The sequence below is a fragment of the Hippocampus guttulatus genome, chromosome 7 (genome assembly GCF_054856545.1).
Source record: "Hippocampus guttulatus isolate MCC_2025c chromosome 7, RoL_Hgut_1.0, whole genome shotgun sequence".
NCBI lineage: Eukaryota > Metazoa > Chordata > Actinopteri > Syngnathiformes > Syngnathidae > Hippocampus > Hippocampus guttulatus.
In genome coordinates this window covers 2951480-2975213 of record NC_141267.1, presented here as the reverse complement: position 1 = coordinate 2975213, position 23734 = coordinate 2951480, and the positions used below count along the sequence as shown (strand labels likewise).

Genomic DNA, 23734 nt, shown 5'->3' with positions numbered 1-23734 from the left:
TGTAATAATAATACGATACATCCTGATTTATATAGCGCTTTCACAACAGCTGCAGCTGTAACAAAGCGCTTTACAAAACAGTTAACATAAAGTTAATTATAAACACAACACATCACAATAATAATGATTAATTACAAGCCACTTTATCAATAATAATAATAATAATAATAATAAATTACCAAACTACTTTATACATAGAATAACAATAATAATAATAATAATAGTAATAATAATAATAATAATAAGAGCTATGGCTTTCCTGTGTGGAGGTTGCATAGTCTGCCCGTGCCTGTGTGGGTTTTCTCCGGGTACTGCGGTTTTCTTTCACATCTCAAAAACATGCATGGTCGGTTATTGGAACACAAAATTGTCCCATGGTGTGATTGTGAGCAAATGGTTGTTTGTCTATGTGTGACCTGCGATTGGCTGGCAACCAGTTCACGGTGTACCATCCCTACTGCTCAAAGACAGCTAAGATTGGCTCCAGCACATCCACGACTCGTGAGGATAAGCGATTCAGATAATGGATGGGTCGATAATAATAATAATAATTATAAGAATAATATATCTCATGCAACTGGTTCAGGGTGTCCCCCGTCTCTGCCTGAAGACGGCTGGGATAGGCTCCAGCATGCCCCGCGACCCTTGTGAGGATAAAGCGGGTAAGAAAATGGATGGATGGATAATATATCGAATGTTCAGAGTGGTCAAGGTCACTTTATGCCGCCTGAGCATGTTGAAAAACAGGTTGTGGCAAAATTACGATGTTGAGTTTTCTTTCATAGCCAGTAGGATGGATAGGATTAGAAATTAGCTCATCAGAGTATCATCTGAGGTTAAATGTTTTGGGAAAAAGTTAGATGGTTTGGACAAATCCAGAGGAAAGAGTGAGTGTATCGATATAAGCGTGATGAGGATGGAGCTCTCAGGAAAGAGAGTGAGAAGAAGACCCAAGACATTGTTGATAGATGTGGTAAGGGAAGCCAGTGTTAGAGAAGACTGATGCAGAAGAAGGACATACAGTGATAATAATGATGATCATAATAATAATACATTTTATTTGAAAGCGTTTTTCATAACATTCAAAGACACTTTACGACAAGAATTTACAACACGGGATAAAAATGTGCACTTTACATACCTGTCAACTCATACGGTTTAGCCATAGTTCATACGGATTTTGTGGTGAATCTTACGTATATGGCCGTATCGCACAAATCATACGGATTCTGAAAATTTCAGTTTTTTTGTTTCCCCCCCTAACGGGTAGTTCCGTTTGCTTTTGCCCAGAATGGTGCTCGTCTACTCGAATGCTTTCATTTCTGGAATACAACTCTGAACAAAGTAATGCCACTAAGTAGAATGATGATTAGACATTAACCAGACATTGTATTATGGAGATCTACAAGAAATATTGAAAATTTCGTGGGTTTTTTTTCTGTGCCGTTATTTTGACATATAAAATGCTTTGGTATGTTATAAGGATTTTTTGCTCTTTATAAGGATTTCTTTGGTAGTTTATACAGGTTGGCGCTCCGAAAAGTTGACAGGTATGACTTTATAACAAAATATATACGTGATAAAACAAACGTATTTTGAAAAAGAAAAACAAAGCAAGAATTCTTAAAAGAAATTAAAAGAAGTACAGTAAAAGCATTGCGGAACAGGTGAGTTTTAAGAAATGGTTTGAAGGATTGGAGGTCGGTACAGTTGCGGATGTATTGAAGTCGAGAGTTCCAGAGGATGGGGCGGCGACGGAGAAGGCTCGGTCTCCCCAGGATTGGGTGGCATGCTTTGGAAACCCCTGACGGGACAAACCGCAAGGAAGTGTAGAAGAAGCATTTTAAAAACAACAGACGCCGACCAAAATGCTATTCAGATATAAGTATTTAAATGGGCATGAGTGAAGAAAACTGAACTATGTATCTCTATACGTCAAACGAGTGCCAACAGATTTCGCTCTCACTATCTGCAACCGGAAGTTCTACCGGAAGTCGTAATGTTTGGCTTCATGCGCCACTCACGTACAGAGCAGCCAGGAAGAGGCACAGGAGGGAGAAAAAAAAAACAAAAGTCAAGATGGCAACTGGTCCAGAGAACGGACTAAAAAGAATAGTTTGGAAAAGTAAGTTAAATATTATAGTCAATCGTTCATTGTCCTTTTTAAACAGACTTTGAAGCAGTGAATTTGTGTGGTAGACATTTCAGCAAAGTACCAGTTGCTTCCTTTGTGACTTTGCATCGGCGAATGACAGTATAGTTGTCAACTTCCACAGCGATGTGAAAACGCAATTGGGCGTATAAACAATGAAACAACGAGACGTTATTCTGACTCTTGGTCATTTAGGTGCTCTAAATGTACTGATAACAGCAACCCGTTTTTGACCAGAGTGACTGTCAGTCCGAAACTGGGTCAACGTTCTTTGAGTTTGATGCCACACCTCATGTCTTCTTGAAGACCGGTAAAAGAGAGTTCTGAAAATGATCGAATACAAATATTAGTCTCCAAGACCTATTAAATGTTCTACACCATCTAGAGACAATAATGTCGTGTAAGCGCTTTTTCAACCTTCATGTTAGTTAACTAACCTTCCCTATGAGACACTCACGAGAATTGTATTTCAAGTTACCCAAATATAACATGCTTTGCTGAGACGTCCAATGCGGGCGTAGCATTCCAACCGTATTGTCGTATGCTTGGATGTAGAACTGCACTATATTGATACCACATTTTCATACTCTAAAGAAAAAGACATACGCCCCCACCTCCTACAGACATTGTCCGACATGGAGTCAAACTAAACTAAATGTTTTTAGTCAAAGGAATGAAAAATTGTCTGAAAAATACTAATGTTAACTCTAACATTCAGCAACTTGGAATAATTTTAGTAATCTTAATTGACTGAGAACAGGAAAAAGTTGACTTCGTGTCGACAATGAACAATAAATTTGTCTTTCGTGTATGTAAACTTCAGGTTTCAACTCTCTCTCTCTTTCTCTCTCTCTTTCTCTCTCTCTCTCTCTCTCTCTATATATATATATAAATAAAAAAAAAGTAGGCGGCCCGGTGGTCCATTGGTTAGCACGTCGACCTCGCAGTGCAAAGGTCGTGGGTTCGATCCCGGCTCTGGCCTTCCTGTGTGGAGTTTGCATGTTCTCCCTGTGCCTGCATAGGTTTTCTCCGGGTACTCCGGTTTCCTCCCATATTCCAAAAACATGCATGGCAGGCTGAATGAACACTCTTAATTGTCCCTCAGTGTGAGTGTTAGCGCGGATGGTTGTTCGTCTCTGTGTGCCCTGCGATTGGCAACCGGTTCGGGGTGTCCCCCGCCTACTGCCTGAAGACAGCATGCCCCGCGACCCTTGTGAACATAAAGGGGTTCAGAAAGTAGAATTGTATCTTTTTCTCACTGGAGCAGCTCGTTAATATTTGTTTTAGCTCCACTGAGACCACAATTATCCTGTCTGGAGCTAATCAAGACCTGGATGGCACTGAATATGTTGAATTTCAATGAAAAGAAGACTGAAGTCAAGGTTGTTGGTCCCAGTGGCCCTTGTACTTCCCATCCTGCAGACTTGGGGCCCCCTGGCTCCTTATTTTTAGACAACAGTTTCGAACTTGGGTCTTAAACTGGACAGTGATTTTTAAATTGGACCAGCAAATTGGTAAATCCAGGTTCTTTCTTCTGAGGCAGATAGCTAGAGTAAATCATCTCTTTTCTCAAGAGCACTTTGAAACAGTAATTCATGCCTTGGTCACATCCCGGCTGGATTACTGAAATGCACTTTACTTTGGAGTCAGCCAATCCTCCATTAAGCGTCTTCAGCTGGTCCAAAATGCTGCTGCTCGCCTCTTGACCTGGTACTCGTAAGAGGGAGCACATAGCTCCTACTTTTGGCATCCCTTCACTGGCTCCTTATATATTTTAGACCTTTTAAGATCCTGTTATTTGTTTTCAAATCTTGAAATGGCCTCGCCCCACCTTACTACTTTGAGGTCTTCCTCCCTTACGCTTCTGCCCGGTGCCTCAGGTCTGTAGACCAGACACTTTAGGAGGTACTGAGAACTAAGCGGCGGCTCAGAGGGGATGGAACCTTTTCCGTTGCTGGTCCCTATGTTTGGAATAACCTTCCACTGAACGTTCGACAAGCCCTCTCACTGCCCATCTTTAAAACTTAAAACGTATTTTTATTCTTTCACTTTTGACTCAGCACTTGATTTTTAGTTTAACTGTTTTTGTGCTTTCTACTGTCTGTGTTATTAATTTATTGAATTATTGTTTGTTGTATGAATTATTTTTGCTCCACATATAGCAGTTTGGATACAGTGGTGGTTATTTTAAAGTGCTCTATAAATACAGTTGAGTTTAGCTCCCAAATAATGCATTGTTGTCCTGAAAACGACCCTTGCCTAACTTGATATCTGACATATTTTTCTTTTCGTAGGAATTAAAGAAACAATTATTGAAGACTGCAGAAAATCAGAAGTATGGAAGGTAAGCAACCTTTCTCTTTGGGTTGGTTTTCTTTTACTAAGACAACCATCAAGTTATTAATTTTTTTTGTAGCTTTTTTTCCTTTGTAGAGGCCCATTCAATAATTGACCAAAATCCCTGATTGAATTTCTCGTCTTTTAAAAAAAAAAAATTTAAATAGTCCCTGCGGTTGAAAGTACCACGAATCATATTGCAATTTCATCAACCTCCTATTAATCTTCTCTGCAGATATTGATTCTGGACCAGTTTACCACCAGGCTCCTGTCATCATGCTGCAAAATGTCTGATCTGATGTCAGAAAAAATAACAAGTAGGTTATTTAAAAAGTTGCAGGAATGATCATTTGAAATCTAACAATCAAGACGTGATTCAAATGGAGACTTATAGCTTTAGTTATGGTGGCTTTGTAAAAATATAGCATTTAATATTCAGGAGTTACAGGCAGTCACACACCCACAATCAATAATACTTGAATTTTTAGGGCCTCAAAAGTATGTGTGCTAATCTTAAATTAAGAGCAGAGCTGTTACATGTTACGGATCTTCCATATTGTGTTACGGAAATCAATTCACTCTAACTTATTACGCCGTTAATACTGATTAAATTATGGGTCAAATTGCTCAAACAAGTTGAAAATGAGCACAAAATAATTGTGATAATTGTTTGACAAGATGCCAGTTGAAGATGCGTCTTTGTTCCCAGTCCTCACTTTGTCTACTCGCCAATAGCCAATGGAAACAGGGTGTGAATATTTCCCACGCTGGCGAAGGGCCAATTGGGCTGATCAAAATTGTCGGTGTCACAGGCCGTGCCTGTGTGCGTTCATTCTGGCATGGGTGAATGGTGTTTTCTTTCAGTTCATTTCTGCACACAGAGGTATTGCTGCTACTGAAGGGATTCATTTTCCCTCCACTCTAAAATGTAAAATGTTTCATTTGACCACTGAATGTGGGAGTCGGAAGGAGCTTCCGTCCACAGCTCCTGCTTGCTGAGCAGACAGGCTTTCCCTTTTTAATTGTACTCTTACCTTTGTGGGTGGCATAGTGCACAACTGGTTAGCAGATCCGCCTCACAGTGCAGAAGCGCAGGGTTCGATTCTGGCAACCGACCTTCCCTCCCACATGCTTAGATAGGCTCCAGCACGCCCGCGCCCCTGGTGAGGATAATTGATGAATGGATTTTACCTTTGTTGATGAATACCAGGGGACACAGTGGTTCAGAAAATGGATGGATGGATAACAAATGCTATGACACTGTAATGTGTCATTAGTCCGAAGGAGTCATGTTGCATCATGACAACGCAAGGCCTCACACAGCAGCCCAAACGGTGCAGATTAGCAACGAGCTGGGCTGGGAACTTCTCCTCTCGCCCGCTACAGCACAGCCCTTGCCCCTTCAGACTTTCACCTGTTTGGTCCCTTAAAAGCGTTCACGAGAGGCACAAAGTTTGGAAGTGATGATGAAGTCAAACGTGTTGCGAGCGACTGGCTGAGACATCAGTCCAAAGATTTTTACACTGAGGGAATAGGGAAGCTTGAAAAGTGTGTGACAGTGCAGGGAGACTACGTTGAAAAAAAAGTAAGCTTCGACCTGTCTTAGATGCCCTTATACCGGAAATGTACCTTATTTATTGATCTACCCTCGTATAATGACAAACAACCATTCACATCTGTATGCACAACCTTCACACAAGTCAGGTGAGTGTACCACTCCACCATCAGCAACACAGCAATAGACTAATTAAGTGTAAATTGCATTTTGCAACAACTCTTCAAATACGTCTGTACTTGACTAACATTAGAGAAATTAACAACATTGGTGCATTCAATACATTTTAATTTTACTTACTGTGTGGGTGTCATCATCAGATAAAATCACCTTTTTGTTTTCTTTAGTTGTGGAGGACCTGTACAAAATCAGAGAACCTGTTCTGGAAATGAAGGCTATCTACTTTATGACACCAACAGCTCAGGTATACCATTCCGGCTCTTCCATCTCCAACACTGTATTATAATTCAACTGTAAAGTATTTTTACTTTAATTCCGATATCTTCTATCCTTTTACAGTCTGTGGATGCCTTTATTGCCGACTTCAAGCCTAAACCCAAGTATAAATCAGCATATGTTTATTTCACTGACTGTAAGTAACTCGCTCGTGGCTACTGATAGATGATGATCAGACTGTTGTTTTGGCTTATTTTGAGAGTTTTCAGGCAAATAAAAGAGCTTTATCCCTCAGATTGCCCTGATGACCTTTTCCACAATATGAAACTGTACTGTGCAAAGTACATTCGGATTTGCAAAGAAATAAATATGTCCTTCATGCCTCATGAAGCACAGGTATGTTTTCTTTTAAGAGCTTTTTTCCCCTTTTGGTGTCCATTGCAATCATTTGATTAAGCCTACGTTTCTTTCCTTCCACCCAAAGACGATAATTGTTCAAAATTAATATTATTTTGGGGAAAAAAATCATATCATAATGTTGCCAGGATTCGTCAAGCTCAAATTCTGAAATAGAATTTCAAACTTGAGCCACCTTTCCCAAAACTAGGATTTCCTAACCAGGTGTACTGTACACAATCCCCTAGAGGTACGCAAGTGCAATAGTTTATTTTGAAGATGATCAGTAAATATTTCAGTCATTTCATAAGCTCTTCAATAAAATGGTGTGTGCGTGCTATAACTTCCCAGGGGTGAAAAGTGCTTTGTTCCTGATAATCAAAGATGAAATGCCTGTTTAAATTATCTCAATTTTTGTGGTAAATTAAAAAAATTATAGATAGCAAAGGCATGTTTATCATTTATTAATTTGTTTATTTTTGAATGGACCACAAAGTGTGATGGTTCATTTTATAATGTTAAATTGATTACCGTAAAATGTTAATTGTTATGAGTGGTGTTTGCTTTTTTAGGTCTTATCACCTATAATCCAGTGAAAACCCCCAAAGATTATAATTAGTATTTGTAAAAAAAAAAGAAATTCATCAAAACACGTGAATGCTTTTCAGGTGTTCACCTGTGATAATCCGAGAGCCTTTCAGAGCATCTACAGTCCCAACAGTCAGGACAGAAAAAAGACACTGGAGACACTCGCAGACCAGCTTGTCACGCTCTGCGCCACGTTGGATGAGTACCCAGGAGTCCGATACAAAAAGTACTGTACATCACGGACAATGTTTTGACTAGGATTATACGCCCTAGCCTCAAGCAGACACTCGCTTTTGATGTGAAAAGTTTGTTCGTGAGCAACAGGAGTTGACACCAAACCTTTAAATGGAGGAGGAGCATTAAATGCACACTCTTTTTTTAGTTAATGTTCAAGCTATTTATCATGTGCAACATTAACAAAATACCTCTTTGTGTATTATTAGTGTATTAATCTTAACAGTGATAGCTCATGGTAACATATTTTCCCTACTAGAGACGCCAACATGGAGTACGCAAAGACTCTTGCAGAGTTGGTGGACAACAAACTGTCCCGATACTATGAGATGGATGACAGCAATAAGAAAAAGGTCAGACATCTGCTTCACTGAGAATGTTGATAGAGAAAACAAAGCCTTAGTTTTGGAAATATAGTGCATTCTTATTCTGAAAATGAAACAAGCTGTCACAATTGCTTTTTGTCACCTTAGTTAAATTATATCCAGTCTTGATCAGAATGATAAAACAGAAAGTAATTCTTTCACTTGTCACAGTAACTGCTGCTGTTTCACATTCCCACCAGGAAAAGACTCAGGCCCAGCTGCTGATTGTGGAAAGAGGCTTTGACCCTGTGAGCCCTATCCTGCATGAGCTTACTTACCAGGCCATGGCCTATGACCTCATTGATATCCAGAATGCCACGTACAAGTAATGTACCTGTGCTGTTTTGTTAACCACAGCAATATTTTCAAAGGCTTAAAAAAATAATAGATACATACGGGCACACACAAATGAAATGCCTTGTGATCCTGATGACACAAAGTGGGTCTTGGTGTTGACAGGTACAAGTCTAAAGATGGCTCAGAAAAACAGGCTCTGCTGAATGAGGATGACATGCTTTGGGTGAAGCTGAGGCACAAGCACATTGCTGAGGTGTCTGAGTAAGTCTGACAAATAAGTGGGAAAGGGAATGGTGGTTCGATGGAATCTATCTCCTCACTCTTTACTTGAGTAACCATTACTTAAATATGTTCCTAAAACAGACAAATCCCAAAGATGGTAAAGGAAATATCTGCTAGCAAGAAACAACCAGATGGGAAGGTACAGTTGGACTCTACTTGTTTTCACTTACATAATACTGAGGCCACACCCACAAAATCTGAGGATATCTAATATTTTTACTCGGCAGTTTGCTGTATATATTATTTTATTTATGTTGTCTTTTATTTTTGCCTCATTTTACTCTGCTGTCTGCAGCCAGGTCGCCATTGGATTGTGTAATTACGAGAGAAACATCGTAAAGAAACCTACTGGTATAATCTAGTGCAAATCCTTACCATGTTGGGGAATAACAACGTTTTAGTATAAGGCGTTACTAACAGCGGCGATGTTTGAGTCCCAAAAGAATCGAATTCCTAAAATTGTCGTTTCGACGATGTTGGCGTTACTGATGTTGTAACGCAGGATGAAGCGCTACAGTGTCAGCATTGCAGCTGCATTTAGATATTTATGTAAGGAACATGGCTGGAAGGTCATTTTGTGTGATCCTCAGTCATGGTTTCATAATGCCTATGTGTCTAGAATCTTGTTCAACACAGTCCTGGTGGAGGCGGGAACAAACCGAAAGTAAAAAAGATTTGTTCAGAATTGTGGTGAATTAATCGATTTTTTTTCATGGTGCTTTTAAGATATGATTTGAATTTATAAAACACCAATGTCAATATGCGTCTTGGTGTTGGTGACAATCACTTGATTGGCTGTTAGTCAGCAAATGCAAATCAGTGCATGAGATTCAGGTCAAGTTAATGGCAAAGAAAAAGGCATTATCTGGTAAATTAAGGTCAGCAAAACCTTGCTTTTTACTTGGACTTGTTTCTGCATGTGTTGCCGTTGTGTGTTGGTTCTGGACATATGTGAGTTTTGTTCTATGGAATCTGAATGAGCGTGTTGTTGAGAAAAATGACTTCCTAGTTACAGTAGGGATGTAACGATAATGGGAAAATCGCAATATGATGATATTAAAGTTTCCACAATATTGTAGTCATCATGATTTTAATGGCAGCCCATCTGTTGAAAGGGTCTGTTTTCTATTTGTGCAGTTCCAGCACCTTCTAGTGGTTAGTTTACAAATGCAATTTAATTTGAATTAAGTATGTTTTGGCCACCTATGTTTAAAGACAGTGCTTCTGAATTATTTTCTGTCATGCCCCCGCCCCCCGAGGAAGAAGAAAACATCTCATGCCCCCCTGCACGACGATAAATAGTATCATTTGTCTGTAAAATTGTTATAACTACACCTCTGCATAACACTGTATCCTTACAAACGTATAAGAGAATAAAAAAAAGAAAGAAATATGGACCAACTTACAACAAAGAATAGCTTTATTAACTGTAAAAGAAAAGATTTAAAGTGCATCTGAAATTCAAAAATAAAATTAAATTCTTAAACTATAAACATTTTTTGACTGACCATTTCAAACCATATGATACTGAAAAATAAATTTACACAAAATTAATAAATAATAATGCATTCAAACTGATCACCAACATTAACTTAGGAGCGCAATATTTAAAAAAAACCCTTTAACCTGCAAAACAAAAATATATCAAATAATTTGTGCTGATTTTTTAAAAATCAAAGATGATGTCTGGATTAATGGCTACAATGAGCACATTTTGCAATGTACAGCTTTTCGAAGCGAGGTTTGAAGCAGGACACAGCAACTCTCGGCTCCTGCTCAATGTGTAGCTGGGACCTGTATTTTAGTTTACTGAAGTAGCAGTCACAAAGCGGGATGATTGTTAGCAATAAGATATCCTTTATTTGTCCCGCAATGGGGAAATAACAATATTCAGCACATTTTCCTAATTTTAGGGTGTACCTAAAATTTTTGCCAGTATGGTGTCCCCATTGGGAATGCTTGTGGACAAGAATCCTGTGACTACCTAATATTTTGGGCAATATGGCCCTCCCCCCCATTGGGGATGCCCACGCACAGGAATTCAGGGTGTACCGAATATTATGGCAAATGTGGCCACCACACTGGCTACGCCCATACACAATACTGGGATGGAGCAAATATTTTCGCCAATATGGCCGCCCCATTTTGGACGCCCACACTCATGAATCAGTGGTGTGCCGAAAAATAAAAGATATCTGTCTCTATGCGTGTCATTAATATTATATAGTTTTGTGTTAGTGCACACTGCACCCTAAGCATGTTATTGGTTTCACAAATAAAGTATTTAAAAAAAATGTACTAAAAAAAAGCAGGTCACCTTACCCTACGGTGGCGTATGATCTGTATCACTGGAAGTTGTTAGCAGTCAGCAGTCTGCACTCGCAGCTTCCGATCAGAGCTGTTGCAATATATCTTTTATTAATATTGTCATTCTTATTAATATTATTCTCATTCAAATTTGTTTCATGTACAATTCACCATTGGCACTGGCAAAGAATGAGAATCTGGAGTGCCAGGAGAAGCATTTTAAAACAGTAGATGTACTGTATGTGCAATAGTTTCAGCACTTAACACACTGCAAAGGTGTGTCCCATGCCTCCGTGTCAGGTCTCTGCTCTGGTCGGAAGTGATTTCCTTTCCACAAACTCACAAACTCTTGTATCTACTTTATTTTTCTGTTTCGTTAATGTTAGGGGTCGTTACACCACTGACGAAGAGTCAGTTTTCAACTTAAAGCAGTCTGCATTCCAAATAATAGTAGACTTTGAAAACACTCGAGGTAAATTCCATCTGACTGTGAAAGTGAATATCTAATGGTGGCCAGAGAGTACCGTATTTTCCGCACTATAGGGCGCACCAAAAAGTCTTCAATTTTCTTAAAAGCTCACCGAGCGCCTTAAAATCCGGTGCGTCATTTGTATGGTCATTACGGTAATACATCAACTCCAAGATGACTCCTTCCTGGAGACATGCTTCCAATGTTATAACTTGCTGTTGGTTCAGTGAACTGTGTTGCTTCTTTGTTAAATAAGTTTTTGTTGCAGCTTCGAAAAAAAAAAAGAGCTGTGGTGTTCATTTTTTAAAACAGTCTCAACAAATACAGGTACGTCTTTGTCTGTCGACGTGCCTTCTTCCGTTTGACTCAAGAGGCGTTCAAGACCGCCTCCGAAAAACGTAAACTCACGATTACTTCAATGAAACTACAAAAATTGAAAATAATGCATCAAAACTGAAAAGCAAGCGAGGATATCACAAAATAAATTCTACAGCCACTCCTACAGAATTTATATTGTGATTTCATCATTTGTGAATACACAACAAAGGAATAAATAACTACTACTGACATCTGATCGTCGTAGTCGTGGCGCTATGATCAAGGAAATGCCCATGCGTTTTTCGGACGCGGTCATGAACGCCTCTCGAGTTGAACGGAATAAGAGAAGGCACGGAGATGGACAAAGGCTCACCTGTATTTGTTGAAAAAAGGAGAGCTGTGTTTTGTTTTTTAAACGCAGACTTTATTAATGGTTTTCACAGTCTCAACAAATACAGGTACTGTACGTCTTTGTCCGTCTCCGTGCCTTCTTCTGTTCCACTCGAGAGGCGTTCATGGCCGCCTCCGAAAAACGTAAATTAATTATTACTTCAATGAAACCACGAATAAAATCAAGCGAGGAAATCACACAATAAATTCTGTAGGGGGGGATATAGAATGTATTTTGTGATTTCCTCGCTTGATTTTCTGTTTTGATGCATTATTTTCAATTTTCGTAGTTTCATTTAAGTACAGTAATAGTTAATTTACATTTTTCAGAGGCGGTCATGAACACCTCTCAAGTTGAACAGACTCCTCTCGAGTTGAATGGAAGGAGCGTACCACCATCTAGTGGAGGCATTGTAGATTGCGCCTTATAATGTGAAACGTCCAATGTATGCAAAAATTTACAAAATAGCCATTAATTGAAGGTGCGCCTCATAATCCAGTGCGTCTGTTAGTGCGGAAAATACGGTACTTTACATTCATTATAGTTTTGTGTTGTAAATTTTACACCTCAGAAAATGTACTGTTTGTTTATTTATTTATGTATTTATTCATTTTCAGATTACCATCAGCAATTTGGCCCAAATGATGAAAAAGATGCCATCATTCCGTAAACAGCTGACACAGGTATGTTGCATTGTTGCAGACTGGCTTTTGCACATCTCAGAGACTTTCTTGACAGGCATTCCCCACTTACTGTTTGCCACTACACGAGGTCTGTTCAACTGACGGTCCATGTTCCGGCCACATCTGACCTGCGGAAAATCTTTATTTGCTCGCCGAACATCACCCAAATCTCGTAAATCATTCAACCTAACTGGAGAAGCGTTGATTTGTGCAGTCAGTCCTCCGTAATGGCAGAGGGGCAATAGCGAGGCATACAGGTCACAATGGAGTGTCACCGATTACACCCTCTTCTTCTGCTTCGGGCTCGCAGTCATACAAATATGCAACTACCGTTAAAATAAAAATAGACAGCGAAACTAGAATTTTCAACATTTAGTCCCCTACAAAATATGCAATCACAATAACTGCTGAGGAGAAGCCCATGTGTTTGCTTTGTAATGAAATGAATATGGTCTTGGAGTTAAACAACCTGCAGTGGCACTTTCAAACAAAACGACTTCAATGCAGTTCATCCCCTCATTTTGGATAGACACGGAAACAAAAGGTTTACAAGACAACTCCAAACGAAGTAAGAATACCTTCACTCGGTCCTGCTCAATAGAGCAGAAGGCAACTATACTTTTACTCCGGGTGGCATGTATTCTTCAATGTCTTTGGCTTCATTTAATTCATTTAAAATTTAAAAAAAACCATTCAAAAGGTCAAGACATTATAATGATAAAAGGACATGTCTGGCTCTTCAGCCCAGACACTTTTTGAAACTTTTCATTATGCAGTTGAATAGCAATGCACTACGCTCCAAGTGATAAGTGGGGTGACAACGATAAGTGTGTGTGTTGCCTGCTTTCTTGTAACGTTTTTTTTTTTCTCACAAGGTTGAGAGAATGTAGGGTCAGACCTGGCCTCTCAGTAATAGTTTAACTTTTTGTGGGAAACATGAATAAACAACACTGACAGTTTTGATTGTTCGTTCCTCTCCCAGTTGACTCATGTTGGACTTTGTTGTGTGTGTCGTTGCATGTAATGTATTATATTGTTTCTACTTCTGGCTTTTCACTTTTCAAATAACGGTGACGTAAATTGTTTTGCTTCTTTCTCTGAACACTAGAAAACCGTTCACCTACAATTGGCCGAAGATTGTATGGTACATTTTTCCAACAACGTAGAAAAACTCTGCAAAGCCGAACAGGTCTGTCTGAGTTACTCTTCTGTTTTGGTAAAATCTCTAGGCTACTTATCATTCATTGTTTAAAGTCTTGCTTCTGTATAGTTTGTAGATTTGAAATGCATTTTGTTTGTTAAATTTTAAATAAGTATATTTATTATCACTGTGTAGGACCTTGCGGTGGGCTCCGACGTGGATGGGATGAAAGTGAAGGATCCCATGAGGACTCTGTTGCCAGTGCTACTGTACCCATACTCTACCTATGACAAGATCAGAGCTGTGTTGCTTTACATCTTCAGCGTTCATGGTACATTTTACAGATGGGCCAGAAATTACAGAAACAGCTGGTGGAATTTTTAGTCGGTAGTGTTGCCCATGTCAGGTTCAAAAACGAACCGAATAATGATTAGGATCCCAGAAATGCAGACAGACAAAATGCGATTTAAAAAAAAAGTTTCTTATCAAAAACACAAAACCGACAAAGTCCAACACAGAAAACGCTGGTCACAAGGATCCAGGGGGGAAAAATGAGGAATGCAAAAGGCAAGGTCATGGAACATCGAGAAAACAAACGAAATGACAAGAGATCAAATTACACGAAAAAGCAAAAACAAGATGAAATGACTAAACAATGACTCCTTGTATCACCGTCTTCATTGTTTATGTCTTGTGACCTGTTGTAACTGTCATATGCTTGTGCAGGGGTTTTCTGCCTAACTTAAATTATCCTCAAAATGAGGATAGTTCGAGCGTGGTTTTTTTTCTCTCCCTCTCCCTCCCTTGTGGTTTCTTTCTGACTTCCGGGTTGAGTGAACGCTGGCGCGTTTGGCTGCCGCTGCTCAACCTGTATTGTTTTGTGTTTTTTGTTATTGTAAAGTGTCCTTGGGTGTCTTGAAAGGCGCTTATAAATAAAATGTATTATTATTATTATTATTATTATACTTACTAAACTTGGAATTAAGGTAACAAGAATGACTATGACGAGATCGAGAGGTCTAGAAAAACAACACTTGAGCACGAGCAGCAACAAGATCAATAATCAGACAAGCAGCAGGTAGCTTGTCAGTCCTGAAATACAGGGCTAATGATTATTGGCAGCAGGTGTGCATACTGAAGGGAAGGCCCTCTTCTGCCACCTGCTGGAGACACACAAGAACAGGATCATGACAGTCCAGTATTGGAAAACTGGACTTTAAAGCAGAGTGACATGAAAATGCTGCAGGACTCTGTGAAGTGGGTATGACGCAGAATGCTTCAGGTCAGTTGGACGGCCAAGAATCCCAGTGCTCGGGTTTGCCAATGGGTAGGAGTAATGGTGACAAATGGTCGCTTACCCAAATGGATGAAGAGAAAAACTTGGACGTACAGATGCTTGAAGTGATGTCCAGATAGCTTAGTACAGATGACCATATATACAGTATGTGAACCGCCAAAGTCACAAAATTGCACCATGCTACATCTACATCATGCGTTTATCTTTCTAAGCTATGACCTTATAAAAGCATGACATCAAGACTTAATATTTTACTGGAAAAAAAAAACTCTGGCACCTTTTAAGAGAAAATGCATGCAAGACATTGCCAACAGTTCTTAATGGCAAAGCAGTGGCAGCAGACAGTGTACCTGTTGCTAATTGTCCCCTGGTGCCTGAAGTCCCCTCCAAAAACATTGGAACGGCAAGGTCACTGCCTTTGTTTTTGTTGTCTACGGTAGACATTTGGGTTTCAGACCAAAAGATGATTATGAGACAAAAGTTCAGAAGTCCAGCTTTCATTTCATGCCAGGTATGAACATTTAGGTGTGTTAAAACACAGGACAGAGCATATTTTGTTTGACGCCACCTACTCTTCAAATGAATTAACTTCAAGTGAATAACATTTGTTATTTGACGGCATAACTCTTACTTGCAATATCTGCATTAACCGTGTGACCCATTGCCTTTGATTGAAATGCTTTTCCAGACCTGTACTGCAGCTTCTCTCAATTTGTTTGCATAAGCAGATCCTTTCTTTCATCCATACTTTAGCCTTACCATCACTTTGTTAGTCTTGGTCTCATCAGTCCATAAAACTTTGTTCCAAAGCTTTTGTAGCTCATTTCTGTACTACTTTGCAAAATTCTTATTCTTTTTTTTGTGATGAGTGGTTTCTATCTTGTGGGTGTGCTTGTATATCTCCTTTTTGTGGTACCCTCACACTCCTGCCCTGTGGAGATTGGCAGTGACGCCACTGACTGTTGTCTTTGGGTGTTTCTACACATCTCTCATAATGTTTCTATCATCAACTGCTGTTGATATGCCTTGGATGACCTGTTTGATGTCAATTGCTCAGTGCACCAGTAATTATTTTCTTTTTCAAGACAATCCTATTTGTTGTTTTGGCTGTGCCCAACGTGTGTGCAATAGCTCTAATCGATTTTCCCTCACTTCACAAATGGCTATTCCAATATTTTGCTCATTTGAACAAATGAGTAACCTCAGACAAAAGGTACTCTGTCCTCAGGTGTTTATTACACACCTAGATATTAATACTATGAAATAAAAGCTGGAATTCTGAGCTTTAGTCACATATTCATCTTTTGATCTAAAACCCAAATAATTTTCCTTATACAACAAAAACAAAAGAAATGGATCTTGCAGTTGCAATACATTTGCAGGGGACTGTATCTCAACCCTTCATCTCTTTCCTTCAAATGATCTCAGCACTCATATTTGAATTCCCATATCTTTTGGACTTTGATATAAAGTACAGTGATAAAGTTGGGTACTTGTTTTTTTTTTTTCCATTTTGCAGCTGATGTAGATCGCATTGTAAACTATGGTTTATTTGATTCATGTGTTTCACCAGGAACAACAGATGAGAATTTGAACAAACTCATCCAACATGTGAAAATTGAAGATGAAAGGGAAGTTATCCTAAACTGGAAAGAGCTTGGAGTCCCCATCATCACATCTGTACGTGGAGAATCAAAATTCATTGATTGAACATCTATAACACATAATTGCTCAACGGAGTGATTTAAGGGTTTCTTGAAAAACCAACATTAAGACTTGTTGTCACAATTAACACTCTATTTGGAACATAATTCTGTTCTGATTTTCTTCTCTTGTCCTTGTGATTTCAGCCCAGTTTTTTCTCGCGCAAACCGATCAGACGGGACCGTTCTCAGGAAGAGACGTACAACCTTTCCAGGTGGACTCCTGCCATAAAAGATGTAATGGAGGTCAGTAAGAAATACTTTGTAGGTTATTATGCAGACCGACCAATTTGGATGCTGCCAAATACGGTGTCTAAAAATTGAAGTGGCACCTGCATGTCATCAGGGTTGGGGAGGAACGGAATACATGTACTGGCGTTACATATTGTGAATTTAAAATTAAAAATGTAACTATTATACATTGCAATTATAGAAAAAAAAGACGGAATCAGGTAACAGGTACATTTATGAAAAATTATAATTATTTCGCAGGATTACAATGTCCACTAAGACAGAAATATGCCATTGGCCCAGTTGTTTATTTGAGCCCTGAGCCAAAAAGTTAGTTTTGCTGATATGGTCCACCTGATTCCAATCGCGCAGCCTTTGCCAGCAAACGGGAGGCGGGAGAACACTTTATGATGTGTCTGCCCCTCTCACGCGGCCAGTTTGAAAGCAGGCAGGAAGGAAGTGGTGACCGGTATCCGCAGTTTGGAACATACTCACTAAAGGACTGATTTATCTTAAACTACATCTGGAAAGAAAACGTGAGCTGTCGCTAGGACTGCGGTGTATGGCTGAGCTATCGTCATCTTTCGTCATCATTGTCTCGTAATTACGTTGCGTATGCACGTGTGAGTGAGATCACTTTGTCCCATCTGTTCCATTTTCGGACTGGTTCTTTTCTCCTACCCGCGGATGATTCCTTCTTCTGCTTGGATTTCGTGATTCTGGTTTTTCCTTCGTCTTTTATTTGTTGATCAAATTGTCAATCCATTATGTTATCGTTATCGTTCCAAAGAATGACGTCTATTTTTGTTTTCGTTTCATTTTTGTCTGTAAAAAAATTATTGTGACGAAATGAAGGCTGCAAATTTTTAGTCAATGAAATTAACACTATAACCAAGCAAAAAACAAAAATGTTTATTTCAATCTGAATACTATATTTTGCAATCCTATTTTTGCCAATGTCATGGACAAATTCATCTTTTTTTTTAATGATCCCTGAAGTTGCTCTCATTGCTTTTTTTCTTTCATGCTTTACTTCCTTAAAAGGTGCACCGAGTTCACTTTTTTTTTTAAAAACTATAAGCAGGATTACTTGTCAAGTCTAAATTAAGATGAGTCATTTAATACCAAGTCCCAAGTCATTCACAAGTCTTTCGCAAGCAAGTTGTGAGCCTTAAAAACAGCAATTTCAGCTAAATCATATAATTCAACTTCCCCATTGCTGATGTTTTGTCTGTACCCAGTAAGATCATTAAAGATTAATCTAAAAGCATTCCTCAGATCATTTGTTTTCCGGATAGCATAACAATATGTGGCTGTTATTTTTCACCTTTCAACAGCACACATTTAAGTTTCTCATCTTATCATGTTGGCAGTTTTACTTGCATTAAACAGTATTTGTACGAAATGGAATTAAATGAGAGCTGTTATTTTCAGGATGCTGTGGAGAACAAACTGGATCCTCGGGAATGGCCATACCAGTCCGAGTGTCCAACTGCTTGGAATGGTTCCGGAGCTGTTAGGTGGGTTTGACTAGAGAGTAATGGACAGGGACATTTTCTTGTGCTGACCGAATACCATGACAGCAGATTTCCCTGTTTACTTTGAACCATTACATTGAGCTCAGCAGCGTACAAGAATGACGCTGTTTTAAACACAACGCAAGATATTGGACCCCCATTTATTGCAGGGATACATTTCAGATCCACCCTTACTAGGTGAAAATCTGCAATACAAAGGACCTAGAATACAAATGTTTCAAGAGTTTGACCTCTCCCACGCACTTCAAACTAGTGCTGAACAGTTACCATAATTTCCGGATTATAGAGCGCACCTGATTATAAAACACACACACTACATTTTTAGAGGAAAAAACATTTTGTACACACATAAGCTGCACCTGACTATAAGCCGCAGGTGCCCACATTGTAACATGAGATATTTACAAAGAAGGACGGTACACAGGCGGCCGTTAGAAAAATCTTATAACGGCCGCTTCATTAAATAAGCGTGATAATAAGTTAATAAGTTGAAAGTGTGTGACAAAAATCACGGCTTATAGTCCAGTAATTACGGTTATCAAGAAAAATCTTTATAAAGGCCGCTTCATTAAATAAGCGTGATAATAAGTTAATAAGTTGAAAGTGTGTGACAAAAATCACGGTTTATAGTCCGGTAATTACGGTTATCAAATTCTAATTTGACATCGCAATGTGGTAGTGTTAGAATGGAATAGGCCTTTTGGCACGTAATTAGAGCTATACTTGTTTATCATTGTGACCTTACCCTGCTGAACGCTTTGCATATTCCTATCTTCTGCACACTCTTGAAAATAAGACAATCACAAATCTTGGGAGTTCAGTTTTATTTAATTTCTAGATTTTGGATGTAAATGCCTCCATGTGTATGATAGATTTTGCTCATTTGATTCCGATCATATGTTCTTTCCCTCACAGTGCACGTCAGAAGCACAAATCCAGCACTCAGGATGAACGTCGGACGGGCTCACGCCTCATCATCTTTGTCATTGGAGGAATCAGCTACTCTGAGATGCGCTGTGCCTATGAGGTCACACAGACTGTCAAATCCTGCCAGGTCATCATAGGTGCGCATTAATACAATATTATACATTGCTGTTAAGTTTCTGTTAACCTGCTATTATCTTTGGGGTCAATTTGACCCCATTCAATGTTTCTCATTCAAAAAATTATAATTGCCTTTTTTTCTGCTCCATATATCATGACTTTTCCTTATTTGTTGGGGGCAACTGATTAAGCATAAAATGATCATGATGCTATTTTTTCAATGCCCTGAACAATTATTGCACGCATTTGTGATCTTCAGGGGTCAATTTGACCCTAAGCTTTTTTAGCTGCAGAAAACGCGCGTGTGTGTGGGGGGGGGGGGGGGGGAGATGCATTACAGGAGGTGGGGAAAATAACTATTTCTGCGAGAACTTTGATAGTTTCCCACAAAGACATTGGTAGTTAATGCAAACATAAGGGGTGTTCACACGGCACACATTTGCTCCGGTGCTGCACCAATGTATTTTGTTGCCATATATCTTACACCGGAGCAAATTTTGTGGAGCGTTCACACGTACAAAGCCGCTGAGTGTTAGTCCCGGTGCAGCCCCACTTGCGTTCGTTGACATGGCAGTTTCTGCAGCGGTGCAAAACGATAGAAAACAAAGAGCTGTCGTGTTGGTTCTTTTTAAAACATACACAACTCAAGCAACTACTGTACAGTCCTTCTCGGTCTCCGTGCCTTCTGCTCGAGAGGCGTTCAATGACCGCCCCTGAAAACGTAAATCAACGATGACTTCAATGACACTCAGAAAAGCAAACATATAATGCGCCAAACAGAAAATCAAGAGAGGAAATCACAAAATAAATTCTATGGGGGGGTTGTGAACACACAACAGAGGAACAAACTACACAAACAACTCCAAGACAGTCCAGTCTCCTACAAAAGGAAAGATGACGGAAGTACAACAGAGCACGAATGCAATGCATTCTAGCCATACGTAATCAACTCTTCTCACGCGTAGCGAGGCTACTCCCCCGCAAACGAGCATTTGCTCCGGAGCAAATTTTTAACCCTGTAGCTTTCACACATACCATTTTACACCAGTGCTGCCCCGCAAACGAGCATTTGCTCCAGAGCAAAATTTTAAACCACCTCCCTGAGCAGGGTTAAATTTGCTCTGGTTTAAGCTGTTTTCAGGGGCTACACCGGTGTAACTTTGCACGTGTGAATGCTCTACTGGGTCAGCACCGGAGCAAATGTTGCCGTGTGAACACCCCTATAAAAGCTTGCACAATAGCCTCTACCGAAATCATTCCACATTGTGCTATACTATCTACTGCAATCTGCATACGCTCTCACTTGAAAATGTCCTCTTGGAAAAGGCTTCCTGTCCAGGAGGTTTTGAAACAGCTCTTTGCCAGTAAAAGTGAGATAGCGGAGAATGTGTACTCTGCCACTGCCAGTCCCAATACCCAGATAACTATTGAGGGAGGATGAGAGAGACATGATGAGTGAGATGAATATGTGACCAAAAAAAAGATGACAATAAGTAAATAAACATGTTTATGAGGGGAGAGGGCGGGGTGAGGAGGTTCCCAACATGAATCAATGTGGTTCATTCTGTGAGAGTCATGAATGCACACCCCGAATTAGAAAACATTTGGGTGAACGATTCTCAAGACCGTTGCTCTGAAACAGAATTTTTGTCCTGATGGTGACGCTACAGGAAAGGTCATTTTATCAGCAAATCCAATAGTTTTCATTCTCTTGTTGGAATTTATACTGACACAAAATTTCAGAAGATTCGTATTAAAACCTTTAAGATTAATTCTAATTTAAAAGTTTGACCTAATGGTGGCGCTGTAGGACAGGTCAACTCGCTGATAAGTTTTATTATCAAGGAGGTATTATGTATTGAACAAATAAACAACAAAAACTGGGTCAACAAATTCATGTACCTCATTTTCTGGAGCCAAATATCCCAGGGTTCAAATTGACCCCAAGGGTAAAATGTGTGAGTAATATTTGAGGGTAATTGGAGGGTTAATTTAGATTTTGTGTGTGTGTGTGTGTGTATACATATACTGTATATTTTTGTGATATAATTGATATAATTTTATTGAAGTCAAACTGAATGTTTTTTCTATAGTGTGTCAAAGCCTGATATTACTTTTGTGTTTCACCTCTAGGATCTTCCCACATATTAACTCCCAGCAGTCTACTGGATGATATCAAGGCCCTAAGCAAACGTCCTATGGAGACTTTCACAATTGAGGAGAAGAGTGATGACTAACATGTCATCTAACGAACAGACTCCCCACATACCCTTGTCCTTCCCGAAATGTATCATGAGTGCACACAACAAAGCCCCTTCATTGGGGTAATGAAGGGAATGTTACTGTATTATTTTGAATGTTTTATTGTGTATTCGCTCATTAAAGTAACCTTTTTGCAGATAGATTTAAACCTTTAGAAACTCAGCTGTATAGTTAATTGTGAGGATTAGGATGGTTGTTCGGTCACATAAATTGGCCTCACCCGGTCCTGGAAAAATAATGGTAACTTTACCCTTTAAAGGACAGAGTGGTGGAGGACATTCACCCTTAATGTACAGTACATGTAGTTTCTAAGCACTGAACCTTGGTCAGCTCTTGTAAACTGTTATCCCTGTGTATAAACAGTTAACATTATTTTTTCAGGGTTTTATGTACTGCATTTGTTTTCTTTTTTTCTCAAATTGAACACTGACTAATAAATGAATGAAGTGGTTCAATCTCGCTGCCCATCTAAAACCCGCCTCAAAATTCTCTTGTATTCTTTGGCATTTGACTCAGCATGACCTCAGATTTGTTCTTGGTTTTGCTGTTCGGTGCTTTCTACCGTCTTGGTTACCGATTTGTTGCTTTACTGTTGTATATGTTACTAGTTCCATGTACAGCACTTTGTATGCAGCGATGGCTGTTTGAAAGTGCTCTATAAATACAGCTGAGTTGAGTTGAGAAATATAAATAAGAAAAGGAGTACAGTGGTACCTCTACTTACGAACGTCTCTTCATACTACATTTTCAAGTTACGAAATGTCTCAACAGGAAAATATTGCCTGTTGTTACAAAAGAAATTTCAAGATACGAAGGGCTCAGAGTTTCCTAAACACAACATACTTATCACTGCTCTGCTATTGGCTATTACCGAGCATCATCCTGGCATCCCATTGGCTAAGAAGGACTTCTACCTTTTGTGTCTATGTGTGTAGAATAGATAGATAGATATTTGTGTATGCAGAGTCCTCATCATTCGGCCCTCGACCCATGAGGTGTTCCAATAGTTTTACGTAAATGTGAATCATCCAGAAAAGTATTCACCAGTCGGGCGATCGCTCACGATGCTGATGTTTGCCTTGGACATTTTCAAAGGATTGTTAAAAGCCGACCAAAGTCTTTGGATCCGTTCTTTATAAAACGGCAGGCGAAAACCACTTCTGAGAGGGAACATGCACTAAAGAGGGGGAAAAAACGATGAGGATGCAGTTAAAAGTTAAATGACCATCATTTTTATCCTTTATTCTTTGTTTTTTACAATATGCACAACTCTCATATATTGTGTAATAATCTAATTGCAACATTTATTTGTAACATATTTTTATGCTTTAGGAAACATTTATGTCGGGGGGGGGGGGGGGGGGGCTTGGAACAAATCAGGGCATTTACATGGAAAACGCGTCTCTAAATGTTCTCATTCAGAAATTTCTTCCAGAACCAATTAATTTCGTAAGTAGAGGTACCAATGTATAAGTAATTGTCACACAAAACGCCTTTTTGTTTCTTAAGCACGGAAATTATAATCGAGTTGTTTCAAATACGAAATGCGGTACAGTCTCCCAATAAGAATGTTGTTTTGTCCCCTTTGATTTTTTGTCACTATCCGGCTGATGTCGGTGTATTGCTGTTGCTGAAGGGTAAAACATTTTTTTTTTAAAGTTCCATTAGTTAATTTGTTACCACATAACGAAATACACACGTCACTGACACATCTGCTTGAATGTGAATCACTATAACAGGGCCAGTAA

At 39.3% G+C, this 23734-nt stretch overlaps 1 protein-coding gene across 1 annotated transcript; it reads left to right on the top strand.

The window, feature by feature from the left end:
- Positions 1 to 1983: 1983 nt before the first annotated feature.
- On the top strand, positions 1984 to 22441 carry stxbp3 (syntaxin binding protein 3). Its single transcript, XM_086115683.1, has 19 exons — positions 1984 to 2125; positions 4447 to 4496; positions 4725 to 4806; positions 6392 to 6468; positions 6564 to 6636; positions 6736 to 6836; positions 7505 to 7650; positions 7918 to 8011; positions 8224 to 8348; positions 8483 to 8581; positions 8684 to 8741; positions 12705 to 12770; positions 13879 to 13959; positions 14107 to 14242; positions 16782 to 16888; positions 17059 to 17157; positions 18577 to 18662; positions 19596 to 19744; positions 21858 to 22441. Exons 1-19 carry the CDS (start codon positions 2080 to 2082, stop codon positions 21959 to 21961), a joined length of 1779 nt encoding a protein of 592 aa, XP_085971809.1. The 5' UTR covers positions 1984 to 2079; the 3' UTR covers positions 21962 to 22441.
- The last annotated feature ends 1293 nt before the right edge of the window (positions 22442 to 23734 follow it).

Bases quoted from the DNA above. Each gene is read 5' to 3' on its own strand.
- stxbp3 (XM_086115683.1), top strand. From the start codon at position 2,080: ATGGCAACTGGTCCAGAGAACGGACTAAAAAGAATAGTTTGGAAAA. The intron at 8,742-12,704 runs GTACAGTTGGAC...ATTCATTTTCAG, and splicing joins AGAAACAACCAGATGGGAAG to ATTACCATCAGCAATTTGGC. The intron at 13,960-14,106 runs GTCTGTCTGAGT...ATCACTGTGTAG, and splicing joins AACTCTGCAAAGCCGAACAG to GACCTTGCGGTGGGCTCCGA.